At 44.4% G+C, this 16,473-nt stretch overlaps 1 protein-coding gene across 5 annotated transcripts in view; it reads left to right on the top strand.

Moving 5' to 3' along the window:
- The window catches only part of LOC120541723 (guanylate-binding protein 1-like), a 37,547-nt gene extending 25,129 nt beyond the window's left edge, over positions 1–12,418 (top strand). For all 5 annotated transcript variants that reach the window (XM_039773615.1, XM_039773619.1, XM_039773614.1 and 2 more), the window contains exons 10-11: positions 1,167–1,360; positions 11,688–12,418. In XM_039773615.1, the coding sequence (XP_039629549.1) occupies positions 1,167–1,360; positions 11,688–11,903 (410 nt within the window). In that variant the 3' untranslated portion in view covers positions 11,904–12,418. The remainder of the gene's footprint in view (positions 1–1,166; positions 1,361–11,687) is intronic.
- Positions 12,419–16,473: the final 4,055 nt, after the last annotated feature.

Genomic DNA, 16,473 nt, shown 5'->3' with positions numbered 1-16,473 from the left:
CCTTTTGAAATAACGGCACCTGCTGTCAATGAAGCAGGCCATAGTTGGCTCCCATGTGGAAATGGGGAATAAGTAACAAATTAAAGGTGGCCTAATTGGTTATTTAATAGAAGAAAAACTTCATTATGTTTTGTCATGTTATGGTTCTAGGGTGACCCTTTTCCTCGCTATACTCTTTATTATGTAGACCTTAATAAAATATCCCCAAATCTCGGCTATTGCCATCTTTTGTTATGTCACCTTTTATATCTATGCCCCAGGTAATCCGACAGAGTACCAGAACAAGCAGGAGAAAAAGGTCCCAAATTTTTCATGTATTATAGATAATAAAATGAGTTTGACAAAATACCATTGCAACGTTAGTAGATGCTCGTTACCAGGTGGCTCTCTGTGTTATGTTATTGTCTGGCTTGGTCTTTGGCCTTACATGGCCTTTGGATGGAGTCAGTAATGACTTGGTCTCTTCCTCTTCCTCCATGGATGGAAAATGGGGAGAGAGAGATAGGAAAAGCTAACTCTTCAACCCAATCCTATTCAGCCACAACACCAGTCCAGGTTCCCCTCCTGGATGGAGAAGAGACCTCATAAATTCCACCAACCTATCCCTTCTATATCGGTCAGTTTAATGACCTTCCATCTCATCCTGCCTATATTCCTTCAGGTCAGCTGGCCTGATTTCTGAGATTTTACCTGTTCTAGTTTTAACCTGCAGTAAATAGAAATAATATTTAAGAATTTACTTTTATTAAATAATTATTACACCATTCTCTTCACACTTTTTATCAAAGCTTAAAATGATAAAATAGCTAAATTTATATGTTTGATTAATGACCCCTTTCACAAGTTTTCTCTGGATATTTCATTTCCCTACATTCCAAAGACCTACCAATTACATAAAACGGTGATACTAAAGTGACCTGTATCTGTGAGTGAGTTTGCCCTGCAGTGAACAGGTTTTTCTGTCAAACCACTGACCAGTCATCTTGAATTGGATTGTGTGGGGTTGAAAATAAAGAATATAGTAACTCTACACCACCACTGTTATAGATTGTACAGATTATAATGAAAGTTTGCTAGTAGGTCATCCACTTTAAGGCATATTGATAATTTTAGGTTTGATTGAAACTTATAATGAGAGGGATTGACCATTTCTTTGTACATTACAGAGGAGCAAACCAAACGTTTAGCAACTGAAAGAGAAAATGAAGTAATTAAGAAGCAGCAGGAAATCCTTCAGAAGCGAATAGAAGATCAAAAGAAGGCATTTGATGAGAACATCAAGCAGCTCCAGAAAAAATGTGAAGAAGAACAGAAAAAGGCAAAGGAAGAAAGTGAGAGATTCCTGAATGTAAGGCTTAAGGTATGGACAGTCTAAGAGTATTTTTCTGACGTTTTTAGCTCTTTGTCCCCCCTTCCCCCCCCCAAAAAAAAATAAGAAGCCGATTTTTAAGTAGATAGTAGCTCAAAGTTCAATGCAAGGGACTTCATACCTGGAGCTGGTCCCTATCTGTATATAATTTACACCCCCTAGTCCCTGCACCCACTTTTTTTTTTCTGTGTACTTCTGGTTTGTAATTCTTACGCAAAAGAAAGCAGCATAGAAAAATCAAGAGGCTTTCAAAGAGTGATCCAAGAGGGCATTCAGATAGGCTTGGTGAGTAATCACTAAAATGCCCAAAGCAACCAGAACTAAAAAGAGCTAGCATAACTTATTCAGTAAATCTTTAGGCAGGCAAGACCAAAGGAAAACCTAAAAACAGATTAACTTGCTCAAGAAGCAGATTTCTTGTGCCAGTGAGTCTTTTTCAATGTCTTGGTATTTTAAAAATGGTCACCATGACATAATGATGAATACACCTTACCAATGTGGGGTTTTGTGACAACAGAAACACAAAATGGCAGCAATAGTGGCATCACCAATAGAATCCACAAATAAAACTGTAAAATAAACAAATATTAGCAAAATTACTTAATTCTTGATAGGTTTTCCCAATGTATGGCTCTACCTTGACCCTGTGTGTCTGTGTCTGTTGTTGGTTCTTGGATTTTGTCTAATGCAGACAGGGTAGGAGCAGCCTGATTTATTGTGGTGGTAGTAGTGTAGGGTGTTTGGGTTGGGGTGGAGGAAGTTGTTGATAGTTGGTCTGAAAATGCACTGATCAGCCACAACATTAAAACCTCCTGCCTAATATTGTGTAGGTCCCCATCATGACACCTAAACAGCTTTGACTCAATGACACATGCACTACACCAGACCTCTGAAGGTGTCCTTGTGTATTTGGCCCCGGGATGTTAGCCGCAGATTGTTTAAGTCCTGCAAGTTGTGAGGTGGGGCTTCCATGGATTGAACTTGTTTTTCCAGCACATCCCCGAGATGATCGAGTTGACTGAGATCTGGGGAATTTGGAGGCCAAATCAACACCTTAAACTTTTTTTTTTTACATGATCCTCAAACCATTCATGAGTGAGGCAGGGCACATTATTCCACTGAAAGTGGCCACTGCCATCAAAGAATACCATTGCCATGAAGGGGTGTACATGGTCTGCAACAATTTTTAGGTTGGTTCTACATGTCAAGGAAACCTGCACATGAATGCAAGGACCCAGGGTTTCCCAGCAGAACATTACCCTGAACATCACACTGCCTCTGCCAGCTTGCTGCCTTCCTGTAGTGCATCCTGCTGATATAATTTTGGCAGTGAACGATGCACGCCTACCTGGCCATCCACATGGTCTAAAAGAAAACGTGATTCATCAGACCATTCCAACTTCTTGCTTTGCAACCCCATATGCTGCAAGCTGTGATGCACTGCATGTTCTGACACCTTTCTGTCATGGCCAGCAGTAACTTCTCCAGCAATTTGTGGTATAGTAACTCTTCTGTGAGATCAGACCAGATGGGCTAGCCTTCACTTCCTAAATGAGCCTCGAGCACCCATGACCCTGTCATCAGTTCACAGGTTGTCATCCTTTGGACCATTTTTGGTAAGAACTAATAACTGCATACCCCGCAAGCCCTGCCATTTCAGACATGCTCTGACCTAGACAATTTAACATTGTCAAACTCACTCACATCCTTACACTTTGTCCTGTTTCTTGCTTCCAACACATAACCTTCAAGAACTGACCCTTCACTTGCCGCTTAACATATCCCCATGCCTTCACAGGTGCCATTGTATTGAGAAAATCAATTATTCACTTCACCTGTCAGTGGTTTTGATGCTGTGACTGGTCTGTGAAAATAGATTCATGGATGAATGATGGATTTTAAGTAGCTGATGCTGCCAGGATAAACTCTGCCTGCCCTTCAAACAACAAACTTACGAGAGCAGCGTGTTAACCAAACGGAGGTTAAATCTCTAATTAAACTGTTAAACAATATTGGAACTGCACCGCAAAGTATATTCTAGACATGTGGCTCGGGTGCAATCATTCCTCTCTATATTGTACATCAGTAAAGTATTCTGAAGTATTTTGCAACCCATATGCCATAAACCTATAAATCCTACAGCCCCCAATCTCAGACAATTTAAAAAAAAAAAAAGGTGCTGTCATTGAGTAAGCAGACTTCTTTAAAGTAGAGGTAACATATGTAAGGCAAAAGGTGAGCTAGTCACCAAGTCCATACTTCAACTGCATATTGATGAATTAAGGCAAAAGAGACTGCAGACAGTGCCAAAGTCAGTTATATGTAGGACATATGTAATCTATGTTAGATGTTCAAGTCTCCATATGTGAAAGTACCAGGTGCCAATAGCTGTCATGTATCACAGGACTGGTCCTCCTGTATATCTGCGGATCAACTTGCCACCAACTTCAGCTCTATTGGATTTCTACTGAATCCGCGTGAGCCCACCTGCACCTTTTGTATTTCTGAATTGAACCAGTGCGTTTATCAAGGAGCATTTCTTTGTTAGGAATTAACGCACTGTAGCTTCAGAAACATAATAAATTGGGAATTGTAATAAAACCGTACCTGTCTATGTAGTAACAGTCCCATAAGTACAAAGTTTAAACCTGAATACACACACGTGCAAAAAGGGACATCACAAAAATACGCCAGGACCCAAAGTGTAACAAAAAAAAAGGATACTTTTAATATGTAAAACTACTAATAATAAACATGCTCCATTGCTATGTATTATATACTGTTGATGCTCAAAATAATATAAAAAAGGTATGTTCTGTAGAAGTACTGTACATACTGAATTTGTTAATACTCTTCTAAAACAACCACGTTTGGTCTCTGTTGATATTTCTAATGTCTACATAGAGACCATTTCATATATTTCAAATGGCTGTCTGAGCTGGCCAGGCGAAGAGTGTGGAGAATGACATTAAGTAAAAATGCTTAGGGTGTTGCAGTTATGGTATCATTGATTGATTTGTAATTTACCAACTATTGTAGCTACAATGGGATGTCGCAGAAACCTCTAACACAATATCACCCAACTCAGTCTCGAGTTCAGATAAAGGATATTGTTTCACCAAAATACCTTTACAAAGTGCTCATAATCAAGAAAACCACAATTACAAACCAAGTGAATACTCTCTCTCCTTAAGCTCCTTCTGTTGAGTGATGCCAACTGACTCCGACTCACTGAGGTGAAGCTGCGGGGCTTCTTTAAAATCGGACTAGAGACTACATTGAGTGTCCAGATCACTTGTGTAAAAACCAGGACGGTCCTCCACTGGCTGTGCCCAAGGACCCAGACTAGGGTTATGCTTCTAGACTCATATTCCCATGCCACCCTGCAGTTGTCCTAATTTGGTTCAGCCCAGAGAAACACTGTCATCTGCCATGTGGGGGAATAACCTGATCCTGGCATCTACAATCCCCCAACCCAACCAATCTATACTAATAAAAGGCAAAGCCCTCACTCACTCACTCACTGACTCACTCACTCACTGACTCATCACTAATTCTCCAACTTCCCGTGTGGGTGGAAGGCTGAAATTTGGCAGGTTCATTCCTTACAGCTTCCTTACAAAAGTTGGGCAGGTTTTATATCGAAATTCTACACGTAATGGTCATAACTGGAAGCAGTTTTTCTCCATTTACTGTAATGGAGATGAGCTTCAACGCCGTGGGGGCGGAGTTTCGTGTGACATCATCACGCCTCTCACGTAATCACGCAGTACATAGAAAACCAGGAAGACCTCAAAAAAGCGCTGAAGAAAACATGCATTATATAATTGAGAAGGCAGCGAAACAATAAGAAGCGAGCGAGTGACATATACAACCATATTCATGAGTTCTGCTACTTCGGAAACAAAGCACGATGTAAACCTACACTTTAAATTAAGTTCATAGACAGGCTGCGCTGGCGTTTGTAATTTAGTGCCTGCCCATATAAGGCCGTCCGTCAGCGGCAATCCAATAGCAAACTCCACTAAATATTCACGGGTGAAGGACTGTGCTTATGGAGAGGAAGATGAGATGGTCAGGGTGGTGTTTGACACAAACTCAGAAACTGCGAGAGAAAGTTTTAAGTGCCAGGACTAAGGTAACATTAAATACAGCCATGGACATAGCACGAGATGGCACCAGCACAGCTGGGAACCTTCGATGCATGTACACCGGCGGCTCACGTGAACTGGACGAGTGCACAGATAAAAGCAACAGTTCCAAAGAGCTGAACAAAACCGAATTACACAATTGAAAAGGCAGCAAAAATATGAAGCGCCTGATACATACAAGCATATTCATAAATCCAGCTACTGCGGAAACAAAGCACACGTTGGAAAAAGTCAATGTCCCGCTAAAGGAAGACAGTGTAAAAAACCGTGCATGCAGTGTGTCAGGTCTCAGATAAAGAAGAAGACGAGCTGTTTATTGATGCAGTAAGAAACGAATCGATGAATGAAACCTGTCATCTTTACAACGATTGACAAACACGGAATGTAACTTGAACACAACACATCCTACAAATACGAACCTGATTGAAAGAAATAATGATAATCAAATCCTTGATGACAGCAACACTCAGTAACACTCACAAAACAAATACTGTATATTGACAGTCATGTTACGTTATTTTTAAAATGTTCCCTTTTCTTTTCTAGCTTTTTAACACACTACTTCTCTGCGCATATACGCTGGTATATATATATATATATATATATATATATATCCCGATCTACATACTCGAATAATGGATACTTTATTCGCCATCAATGATTGTTTTGGTAAAGCCATACTCAGTGTATTCATTAGATGAACGGTAAAAAGTAAGAGCGAGGGAGGATGACTTATTGAGGCATGCAGGCTGTAGTGCGCGTCAACTCTATCTGAATTGCGCGATCACATTTGAAAAAATATATCTTTTCAAGTTCTATTTAGTCCATATGTGTCAAACTCAAGGGCGCGGGCCACATCCGCCCGCGTGTAATTATATCCGCCCGAGATCATTTTATATACTGTATTATTGTTATTAAAGCCGGGTATATGAAGCGCTGGTAACACAATAAACTACAGATCCCATAATGCAGCGCTTCAGCTGCCTTGCAACACTTACCGCGTTAATCAAGTCTACCTTATGATGCTGCAAGTTATTGCGAAGCTAGCTCACACGATGCTGAAGAGAAAAGTTGATTCTGAAAATAGAGCCTTTAAAACCGATGGGAGGCTGAGTATATGTTTACTGAACCCGTGTGTCTCATTTGTGGAGCTAATGTGGCTGTAATTACAGAATTTAATCTAAGACGGCACTATGAGACAAAACATCAGGGTAACCTGAATGCAATGCAGAAGATACAGAAAGCAGAATAATTAAATAAGAATCTGACACTTCAGCGGACGTTTTACCGTGCACAATCACAAAGTGATTTCAAGTGAAGCTGCTTTTATGGGAGACACAAATGCACCAGTGCACCTTGCCCCACTTTCCCTGTTGCCAAGTAATGTTAAACCAAGTCGTCACTACGGTGTTCCCAAATCGCACTTTGCTGATAAACTGCGCGCACTGAGTTTGCACGGCGCTTTGGTGACTTTGAAGAACAAAAAAAGTCCGTCTACATGCGACTCGAACCTTGTGCATGTTTGGTAGCACATATCTGTGTGAGAAGCTCTTCTCAGTGATAAAGACTAACAAAACAGCACACAGGAGTCGCCTCACTGATGAGCACCTGCAATCCATCCTGAGAATCTCCACAATACAGAACTTCACACCAAACAGAAACGAACCTGTGGCCAAAAAAAGATGCCAGGCGTCCAGCTCTAAAATGACATATGAGCAAAGACAACTGAATGATTTGATTTGTTATTGCTGAAAGGAACACATTTTATTTATATTTCCAGGTTTTGTTATGCAGCATGTTCATATTTGAATTTGTATAATTTTGACAGGATATATTTTTATGGAGAGCAAAATATTATAAGTTGTTTAAGGTTTGAGTTGATTTATTCACAAATAATATTCCTGTCTGTTTTTACCATTCCTACCAAAGATATTTCTGTCGACTAAATAAAAATTCCTTCTATTTAAAATTTAAATAGAACTTGAACAAATATGATAGTTCATAATATCCACGCAGACTTGCACGTAAGAGCGGGTGTCATCCGTTTTAACAAGCAGCGTATTGCACTGATACGAAATAGCTGTGTGTGTATATATGTAGATATGTATGTATATATGTATATATATATATGTTTATATATGTGTGTGTGTATGTATATATATATATGTATTTGTGTGTGTATATGTGTGTGTATGTATGTATGTATGTGTGTATGCATATGTATGTGTATATATGTAGATATATATATATATGTATTGTGAACGGCACCCGGGCACAGACAGGCGGACATGTTGTTATCACACCACCACACGTTTATTTACAAAATATTTACAATTATTATGGTCACCAAGACCCCAGTCCATTGGTCACAAAGACCTAGTCACGTGCACAAAACCCCAAATACTCAATGTCCTGGCCACAATGCCTTTCTTCGGGCCGCCTCCACTCTCCACTGCCGTCCTCCTTCCACCCGACTCCAGCCCTGAATGACGGAGGCGGCCCTTTATGGAGGACCCGGATGAGCCCCAGGTGCTCCCGGCAATCTTCTGGCCACGCCCCAGCGTGGCGGAAGTGTCGGCTGTCCTCCCGGCTGCTCCCCGGGCACCGTCCAAAGTCTTCCCCCCAGCACTTCCTGGTGTGGCAGGAGTGCTGGGAAACAAATCCCAAGGCATTGGGCCTCCTGGCGGTGGCCACGGGCCCCTACAGGGAAGAGCTTCCAAGCCCTTGACCCGTGGCTCCCAAAGCAACCCGGAAGGCGAACCCCACGTGGTCCAGGCGGGCTCTGACCCTCTTCCGGTCCCTCCTGGCGTCCCGGCGGGTCATAGCCCCTGGCATCCCTGACAGTGCCCCACAGCCAGCGAAGACCACTCGTGGGTAAGAGCGACCCGTCCAGCGAGGGCAGCAGAGCCCCGAAACGGGTCCCACTCGAGGATAGCGGGGTCGGCCCGCACTCCTAGCAGGGACAGGGCGGAGACACAATCTGCGCACCAACCCATGGTGCATCCCTGTGCCTCGCACAGGTTGTGCTCCCCCCTTTTACCGGCACCCCGGGGCCTCCTCGGTAGGCACCCCCTCCGGGACCTCCGCCCCTTTGTTCTGAGCCACTCGTTCCCCGTTGGCTCCTCCAGCTCTGGCGCACCTGCGCACCGACAGAGATCCTTCTGCAGGCGGCCCGACATCAGAGGGCTGTTCCGCCGAAGGGTTCCTTCAACTTCGCCGGGGTCCGTCCCTACAAAGAGAACACAGGGGCAGAACCGCTGCCAAAGCACCCAGCTCGTGCCGCATGCGGGCAGCGTTCCCCCTCCAACGGCACCCGGCACTTGCCTGATCGGCACCCTCTCCGCGGCTTCCGTGTCCCTCTCGCGATGGAGTCGTCGGCACCGCCCGCTCTCTCTCCGCCCGGCCTCAGGGATTCCCTCTGCTCTCCCAGAGGGCAGCCAGCCACAGCGTGCACCCAGCAGCAGCGTCTCACCTTATCGGAGGAATCGGCACCCAGCCTCTTAATCCTCCCTTTATTCCGATATCCCTTCAACACAGCCCCTTTCCGTCTGCGTCCTCATATCGGAGGAATCGGCACCCAGCCTCTTATTCCTCCCTTCACTCTGGGCGCCATGGCGGTTTGAGACTCCTTATGGAATAAAAGCGCCTCTGTCCGTCTGCGTCCCTATAGTCGAGCAAGACCGCAGCCAACTTCGGGCGGGCGCTAGGACCAGGGCACTTAGCAGCCCGTGTCCCTTCAGCGTCCTCTCGGACTCCCCCCTCGCCGCGCATGCAGTCCGCGGCGCCGCACCTCCTGTCGGAGGGCTGCTTACTCGGAACTGCTCATTGTCTTCACAGCCTTTTTCAGCAGACCCTCCCATATGCTTTACGGAGTCGGCTGTACTCACCGTCTCCGCTGTACCTCTCCGGCTGGAGATTCCAGCGTCGCGCCGTCCCGTTGTCGATAGAAACGTTCTCAGCGCCGGCGCCTTCTCTCCAGTACCAGCACCTCAGCCGGAGGCACATAGCACCTGTAACACCGCTGCCCGGCGGGCTGAAGGGGCGCCTCCAGCTCCGCCAAAGCAGCCGGCAAAGACAGGAAGTTAACCGACGCGGAGCCTACCTGACTGTCGGCCTCCGACGCCGGCCACTTCCTGTGGGCCTTCTCCTCCGGCCCAATCGGGTCTCCCCCCTGCCCGTGATGGACATTCCCTGGTCCGCCTCTCTACAGTCATCGGCGGGCACGCAAGACACACCGTCCAATGCGTGCCTGTCAGGGGAGGACTTCGGTCCGCGGCCATCTTGGCTCCCTTTCTGCGGCGGCGTGCTTGCCGGCAGCCTTGCTGTTGCCAGCGCCTCTCGAGCTGCAGCGTCTCCTCGCCGCAGCCCTCGCGGCTGCGCTGTGCTGCGGGCCCGCAAACCAGCATCGCCCGCCACTGGCGCGGATCCTGGAGGTCCCTGCCTGGAAAACAAAACACGCCCGGCCCCAAGGGCGGCTGCCGATAGGCAGGGAACTCACCTCCCAGGTCCCGTCAAACCGAGGAAACGTCCTCGGCGTGGCCTCTCCGGACGCCATGCCGTCCCGGGCGCCTCCAGCAACGGCGCGCTCGTTGGAGACCGCTGCACTCTTCCAATACGCGCCGCCCGCCCGCTTCAGGGAATAACGGCCCTCCTGCGGACCCCTGGCGGTCCGTGGGGTTCCTTACCCAGCGGGGCTGTGTGCACGCAGCCCAGCGATGCGTGGGTGGGGTCCCCTGCTGCACGGGCCGTCCACAACAAAATTTTTATGAACAGGTCTCCGCCTTGAAACAGGCGGAGCATCCTGCCGACTTCGCCAGATGTGAGCGGCACCGGGCACAGACAGGCGGACATGTTGTTATCACACCACCACACGTTTATTTACAAAATATTTACAATTATTATGGTCACCAAGACCCCAGTCCATTGGTCACAAAGACCTAGTCACGTGCACAAAACCCCAAATACTCAATGTCCTGGCCACAATGCCTTTCTTCGGGCCGCCTCCACTCTCCACTGCCGTCCTCCTTCCACCCGACTCCAGCCCTGAATGGCGGAGGCGGCCCTTTATGGAGGACCGGATGAGCCCCAGGTGTTCCCGGCAATCTTCTGGCCACGCCCCAGCGTGGCGGAAGTGTCGGCTGTCCTCCCGGCTGCTCCCGGGCACCGTCCAAAGTCTTCCCCAGCACTTCCTGGTGTGGCAGGAGTGCTGGGAAACAAATCCCAAGGCATTGGGGCGCCTCCTGGCGGTGGCCACGGGCCCCTACAGGGAAGAGCTTCCAAGCCCTTGACCCGTGGCTCCCAAAGCAACCCGGAAGGCGAACCCCGTGGTCAGGCGGGCTCTGACCCTCTTCCGGTCCCTCCTGGCGTCCCGGCCGGGTCATAGCCCCTGGCATCCCTGACAGTATGTATATATGTGTATATGTATAGATATGTATATATATATATATATATGTTTATGTGTGTGTGTGTAAATATATATGACAACAACACTCATCACTCACAACAGTGACAAAACAATTACATTGACAATCATGTTACGTTATTTTCAAAATGTTTCCTTTTCTTTTTCATTGCTTCTTTAACACACTACTTCTCCACTGCGAAGCGCGGGTATTTTGCTAGTATTCTATATTCCCATCCCAGACTGAGATTACAAGCTGTCCCGGCTGAGTTGTCTCCACTCTTGCTATCCTTCTATTATGGTGTTCCAAATGGGCAAGAAATTATCCTCCATCTCAATCAAGAAGCCCATCTGGCCTCTTTGGCACTACACTATAATATAACTTACAAAATCAACTAAATAAAGAGTTACAAGAATCAAAGAGAAAGCCAAAAGGCAAAACCCAAACTGCCTACTTATAAAAATATTAGGAATGCTATGTGCCAGATTCACAAGGCCACCACCTCCTGTACCACCACATTGTATCTGTAAAGCATAAACAGAAATGTCAAAAGAATCTCCCAGCAGTCACTGTGATAAGGCGAGAATATATCAGTTCACATCAGTAATACAACATGAAAGTATCAGTAGGGCGAACATTTAGTTTAGTAAGTGAAATTACACACCGCTAGGCGATCATGGGGTCTTGTGGATGAGTGTGAGCTTGACATGTTTTGTTTTTCATTTCAATGAATCTTCTTTTTCTGACTCTCCGTTGTGTTTGCAGGAACAGCAACAGCTTCTGGAGGAAGGATTTGAGAAAAAAGCAGGACTGTTGAATGAAGAGATTAATAGACTGAAGCAGGAGGTTGCAAATGAAAGCAAACCATCATTGTTTGGACAAATTTTGGATACCGTTGGATCAGCTGCTACATTGTTCATGCCAGGAATTGGAGGAAAGCTGCTTGGAGTTGGCACATCACTGCTTTCTAAATTGTTCTGAATAGCACCACGAGATGGTGAACTAAGACACGTGCACTTGATCAACATTAAAAGGGAGCTGATTGCGGAAGGGCTCAGTGTTCAAGGATATGGCCAGCCTGTTTATTTCAAACTCAAAGCAATCAGATAAAAGTTTAATACTATATTCTATCAACGTGGATTGGAGAGACCAATGAGGGTTTGAGGATGTAGCAAATTATAAAAGTCGCATTTGTACTTGTTAGGATGAAATTAAGCCGCTTTTCTTACAGCTGACAACATGAAGGTCCGAGTGAAAAATAAGGGGAGTAACTGAACTGCCTACTTTGTTAAATTATAAATAATACATTGCTAATATGTGAGTTGTATACAGTATATATAAATAGGTTTATACTTCAAGTTAAGAAATATCATTTGAGATGATGATGTCAAACCTCTCAAAGTGATAAAATAGGCTTTCACTGGATTATTTATTGTATGTGTTCTGTATGTAACACATACAGTATGTGTTCTATGTTTGTAAGCTTCTGGCATCTTTTCATGTTAAATGTTTTTCTTCTATCGTCGTACTATTTTTAATTCAAAAATATTTCCAATGCTTTCAAAAAAAGGGTGACTTATTATGATGACATTAAAAATTTAAACAGTGATTACTTTATCGTAATCTATAGCCAACGTCTTCCTTATTTTATAAGCCACAATGTACTTCTGGTACAAATGTTATATTCCATAATATATTTTGAACTATATTTGGAAAGCACCATAGGAATGCTGTTGGCCATATAGTTGGTGCTTAGATAAAGGTTACTTAATTGTTCATGAATAGCCTTTTAGAAAGACTGACCCAGTAGTAAGTCACTGCATGTCTTCTAGCAGAATAAAGCATGATATGAATAATTATAAATCAGGGTTAAGGGCCAATTAGCCTTTTCTCATTTATTTATCTTACAGTGTGTGTTTACTTCAAGCTAAAGGGGTAAAAAAAAATTTGTGTGATAAACTATTGCAAAAAAATCCATTAAAATATTATATGCAAAGTATGTCTGGTATTCAGTGTAGTAAATTTTGTTACTTACTGTAATTGCAGTTTCAAAATCTCACCACTTTGCCTCCAGTCTCCATTTCTTTCTGTTCTGGTTTTGAACTGTAGTCTGTCTACATATCTTCTATTATATTCTTGTTCTTGTTATATTTTTGGAACTTTATCTTGCATTTCAGAATTGGTTTGAAATCTATGTTGGTTTTCATCTAGGGGCCCTAGCTTCTTCAGGCTCTTTTAAAAGACTTAGGGCACTGGCACATAAGTTTATGTTCGGGTTTGTCTTTTGTCTCACTATGTGAATCCCGTCTCCGTCTGAGCACAGCTATACCATAAGATGGCCAGGCTGGATAGGGAGGACCTTTGTGAGGTATTGGGCTGTTGTTGCAATTTCTAGGAGTGCCTTGGAAACTGACTCACTATTGAAAAGGAGCGCGAAAAGCCAGGAAGAGAGGAATAACACCCCAAGCTTTATGGCGGTGGAGAAAGAAGTGGCCTATCTAAGGCCAGGAAAAGGAATGTTTCTTGTGGAGCACCAAAAGGCCGATGCAGTTTGATGAAGAATCCTGATACACTGAGGGAAGTGGACTAGACAGTGGATGGGATCACGAGCAGAGTGAGAAATATTTTATTCTGGAATTGGCATAACTGAAGAATTGAAATATTTTGAGATATGATTATCTAAATTGAGTGGATGTTATGGGATATTTTTATTGTATTTTTTTTTACTGTATATATTGGGAGAGTGCGGGTGGTTTTGGAATTGGCTTATGCCCTGGGAGTTATTGGGATTGCATATAAATCATTAATTACATTTCTTTTCTCTGTACCTTTTTTTATCTGGGTCATTTGTAAAGCACATTTTTTATTAGTGTATGTAATTTTAAGCGCCGTGAGAAAGGGGGTCTGAAGACAGTTTGGGGTTGACATACAATCCGTAGTTAATTTTTCACTATAAACGTAGTGAAGCATAGCAGTTACAATCGCTACAGACTAACCGAGAATGCTGCAACCTCGCATATGTTTCCCTTGATGAAGAGAGATACAACTCCATCCAACCAAGGAAAAAGCTCACTTAGCTTGTTTTCGTTTAGCCTTAAATTTGTCTACTGACAAACAAGAACAACTAAAGGAAGACATTTTGAAAACAGATGCTGATAGGAAAGACCTTAACTCTTAGTTGATCTTATCTCTGCACCACTGTAAACTAGAAGTTGAGCAGATATATTGTTTGGTCATTTTACTGATGATGTAAAGCAGGTGATACTGTAGATGTGTTTTATCCTCTTCAGAATCTCATTCTTTGTTTTATATCTTCCTGTTGTTTGGGGATCTTTTTATTGTCATTCCAACATACATATGCAGAAACGAAATTTGGTACTCCGGTCCCTGTAATTTAAAAACCTATTTCAGTAGCCTCATGTACTAAACTATTGCTACTACCTTTTTTACTTGCTATTAACTACAGGGAGTACTGCAGAAATATTTATTTTAGCCATAGCTATCTTACTGTATTTATGTATTAACATTATTTCATTTTATTTATCATTTATCTATGATACCTTTTATCACAAAGTCCTTGGGGTTAACAGAATACTATACTGTGTATATAGTCAGATTTAGTGATGTTGTATTCATTAGTCTCATAGCATCCAAGACAAAGCTGTTCTTCAAACTGGTAGTTCTAGCCTATAAGTTGCACAACTTCCTGCTCGATGAGAGAGAGGCAAATAGTTTGTGTGCAGGATGAGTGACATCTTCCATAATGGAGGAGGCTTTACTTTTGCGCCTGCTGGTGTAAATGTCCTCCATACTGGATAGGCTGCTTTTGCTGATCCTCTGTGCTGCCTTAAGCACCCTTTGCAGTGCTCTCCTGTCTGTGACTAAGCAGATGCTGCATCACATTGTGATACGGGAAGTATGGATGCTCTCTACCACACACTTGTAAAAGGAGATCAGAATAGAGGGTGTGATGGACGGCCAGGAAGCTCAACCCAGCTGACACACCCAGGACACTAGATGCCAACTTTCTTGCAACTTAGAGGTTCCCCCGGATTCATGCATGTAACCATGGTAGGAGTTTGGCCTCACAGCCCTCCTGGGTACCATGGGTGCATCCGTGTGATGTTGCAGGGAGACGCAGGGGTTTTTGTTTCCCATATAGCCCGGAAGTACTCCCAAGTCACAGGGACACAAGAACAGAAGTACTTCTGGGTTGAAGAAAATACAAGTCTCCATCTGACCCGGAAGTGCTGACGAATCACATGGATGAAAGGACAGAAGCACTTCCGGGTCAAGGATTATATAAAGGACTGGTGAAGACCCAGCAAAAGAGCTGGAGTTGGGAGGGAGTGTGACTGAGTTGCCGGGAGGAGAGAAGGAGAGAATTATTGTGTTGATTGATTGATTTAGTGCTTGAGAGGCACTATATTGAAGAAAATAATTAAAATTCTGCTTAGTGCTTTGAAACTTGTGTCCTGAACATCTGTCTGTTGGATTTCACGGGGCAACAGCACCCTTTAATGTCCACAATTGGCGTAATTGGTAGGATTCTGGCCGTTGGTTTAGGTCAGAAACCTTTTAAAATTTACAAGGATGTAAACCCAACAGGCAGCGCTGTGACACGAGTGATAGCCAACAAACCTTCACAAGATAATCCGTCCATCGGGGAAGGAGTAGGACGAAACAGATTGCGGTGTCAGACCCGGAAGTATCGGCATTGGTGGAGAAACAAAGAGAGGCAATTGTCTTCGGGGGAAAAGCCCACTGGATCATAACATCGGGAATGAGGTACGTGCGGAGAAAACCTTATGAATTGGTTTGATTTAGTTGATTTTGTTGCATGCACGTACCTCTCAGACGAAGATGATCCAGAGAGTGGGCAAGAGGAAGACAAGCCAGCCCAACAGAATTATAGGCAGGAGAAGGTCCACGTCCTACCGTATTCTACTTTGCTATAAGATGACGGACTCTGACTTTCCAAAGGGGAAAAGGGAGGCGAGTGAGGCACCGCTCACCCTATACACAGGTAAGGTGGTCCAAGATGTGACTGAACTTTCCGCCAACAAATTAGAGCAGGCGGATTGCAGTCAGTCATTGACCCCATTCCAGAACTCCAATTCCAAGCTGCCCTTGCGAGACCCAACGGAGCATGTGCCAGAGACGGGCATGCTCACTGTCTCACAGCCGGGATGTGGGGCTGAAGATGGCCTGAGCCCAACTCCGGCCAATTCATGTAATAATATGGTTGTACGGGAGCTATAAAAACTATTCCAGCCCATACAAATTTTTCTACAGGTCCTGTCTTCAATAAAAAACACAGTTGAGGAGCTGAGAGCGACGGCCGAGACGCCTTTGAAACGGGTGGAGGAATACCAGCGGCGGTTTTGTCAATAGCTTCCCCAGATGGTGAATTCAGTGGTACAGGTGGGTCAAACCGGTACCGTTCAACAAATAGGGACGCAGAGTGAAATGGCCCCATGATTAATCGGTAGCGGATGTCAAGTAACCTCGAGCCCTACAGTCGAGAGGGTACTGATGACCAATCGCCCAG

This window comes from Polypterus senegalus, chromosome 12 (genome assembly GCF_016835505.1).
Source record: "Polypterus senegalus isolate Bchr_013 chromosome 12, ASM1683550v1, whole genome shotgun sequence".
Taxonomy (NCBI): domain Eukaryota; kingdom Metazoa; phylum Chordata; class Cladistia; order Polypteriformes; family Polypteridae; genus Polypterus; species Polypterus senegalus.
This window is presented reverse-complemented; position numbering and strand designations above follow the sequence as displayed.